General features: G+C 50.2%; 1 protein-coding gene across 1 annotated transcript in view; it reads left to right on the forward strand.

The window, feature by feature from the left end:
• The first annotated feature begins 1023 nt into the window (after window positions 1-1023).
• LHPP (phospholysine phosphohistidine inorganic pyrophosphate phosphatase) overlaps window positions 1024-2229 on the forward strand; it is a 106872-nt gene continuing 105666 nt past the window's right edge. Inside the window, exon 1 of the mRNA XM_023533776.1 lies at window positions 1024-1193. Coding sequence (XP_023389544.1) covers window positions 1069-1193 — 125 coding nt within the window. The 5' untranslated portion in view covers window positions 1024-1068. The remainder of the gene's footprint in view (window positions 1194-2229) is intronic.

Here is a 2229-nt window from a genome sequence, read left to right on the forward strand (position 1 = left end):
AGGAACTACTTTTTATATTTCTCCTGTAGAACCAACGGTTCCCCCAATAAACTTATCAACATGACATGTACAATTCATTGAACCAGGCTAAAGTTCAATTCTTCATCTTATCTGTGAATCAAGAGACTCTTTTGAAACTTCAAAGTTAAGTCAGGCCAGAGGTCAAATTTTTTCAAGTTGCAATTTATTTACTTTGAATTTTTATAAGATTTTATTTGAGCCCAACTGATGACAATTTGGAAGCAAGATTTCAAATGCTCCTCAAGTTTTAATTTAAATACTTCAAAGGGTCAGGGGGGCAGTCAAGGACACTCTTCTTTTCTATCAGTTTTTACTTACTGCGAACATGATGTAACATTAAATGGATTGTAAAAATTCATCAAAATCTCACTGGCCTAACACATTGCAATAGCCCCATTTTCTTCCCAGCCCTATTCCTACGCATCCTTATTTTGGCAGGGCTGTTGTCTACATAGTTTTGTATTCTGCTCTTTCATATAATGTCGTAATATGAGCATTTTCCATGTTGTTACCTAGTCTTCATTTTTGATGACATATTTCTTTTAATAGCCATGTTATAATTTCTTAAACAATCCCCACCCTTGAATATTTACTTTTCTTCCAGCTCGTTTTGTCACTGTAGTTTACACTGCAGCTATCGGCTTTAGAATCGCGTCCTTAGCCTTCCTTCCCAGGTGCAGGAGTCTCCGGTTAATGATCCAACTATTTCCATTGCTTTTAGGGCTGTCCCACTCCGGCCAAAGGATGAGAAAATACTAGCGAAGCACTGGTACTACTCGTTCTCTTTAATTTTTGCTACTTTTACAGGTGTCTCTTTGCTTCAATCTGCCTTGCTCCGAAATATGCCCACTTAACTCTTGCGGAGAAGGCACCCATTTGCGGGGCACGGAAGTCCCGAGGCAGCGCCCGCCCCTCCCCCGCCGGCCCCGCCGGCTCCGCCCCATCCTCCACCAGACTACACTTCCCAGGACCCCCTGCGCGACGAGCGCAGCCGCAGTTTCCAGTCATGAGTGGGGACGCGGAAGCTGAGGTGCACGGCTGCGCGCAATGGCCGCTTGGGGCGAGCGTCTGGCTGGCGTGCGCGGGGTGCTGCTCGACATCTCGGGCGTGCTGTACGACAGCGGCGAGGGTGGCGGTGTGCCGATCGCCGGCTCCGTGGAGGCGGTGGCGAGGTGAGTGGGCTGCGGTGGCCGCCGCGAAAGCAGGTCAGTCGGGTCCCTGCAGCCGCCTCTGGCCGCTGCCCGGGCCGGGGCGGGGCAGGGAGGGGCGGGGCTGCTGCCCTGGCCCCGCCCCCGAGACTTGAGGATCAGCCTGGGGAGGATCAGCCTGGGGAGGATCAGCCTGGGGAGGATCAGCCTGGGGAGGATCAGCCTGGGGAGGATCAGCCTGGAGAGGACCCCGTAGCAGCCCGGTTGTGCAAGGTACCGGGCGCCTCTGAGCGAGCACTAGGCCTCTGCTGGTTAGAGCTGCGCTGTCCAACAGGGTGGCCACTCGCTACTGTCGCCTCTCAGCGCTGGGAATGTGCCTAGCCTGAACTGAGGTGTGCTTACTGTAAGCGTAAGATGCAAACCGGATTTCGGAGACTTAGGAAAATGTAAAATAGCTCATTATATTTCATATTGAGTACATGTCGATATGATAATTTGAATATATTTTGGGTTAAATAAAATATGTTAAATTAATTCCACCTGTTTCTTTTGACTTTTGTTAATGTGGTTACCAGAAAACTTTAAATTTACATGTGACTGGCATTGTAATTCACCTGGACTGTGTTGATTTTGTTTAGATGGTAGGAGAATGGCATAGAGGACACTGCCAGGACCCTGGTTGGCACCAGTGGACTCTGGGCTTTAGAATTGTCAGTGGCATTGCAGACCAGTGCTGCCATGATGTTGATGGGCGGTCAGGAAGGGCTAACTGCACAGGACTTGGGCTCTCACAGTCATTAGCTAGGGGATCTTGGCTTGGTGGCCTGACCTCGTTGGACTCAATTTACCTACCTGTAGATAACAGTTAAGTGAGCCTCTTGGTTCTCAGAGAGCCCACCCGACCTGTCTGTACAGTAGCCAAACTGTCTTGCATAGCAAAGCAGGGGGTGTTTGAGAGGTCAGGAACTCAGACGAGGCCACTAGGAGAGTGCGTGACCTGGGGCCCCAGACCTAGGAGCCTCCCTGTGGCCCTGGGGACACAGTCCTGAAGTTCAGGTTT

This window comes from Pteropus vampyrus, unplaced genomic scaffold (genome assembly GCF_000151845.1).
Source record: "Pteropus vampyrus isolate Shadow unplaced genomic scaffold, Pvam_2.0 Scaffold111, whole genome shotgun sequence".
Lineage (NCBI taxonomy): Eukaryota > Metazoa > Chordata > Mammalia > Chiroptera > Pteropodidae > Pteropus > Pteropus vampyrus.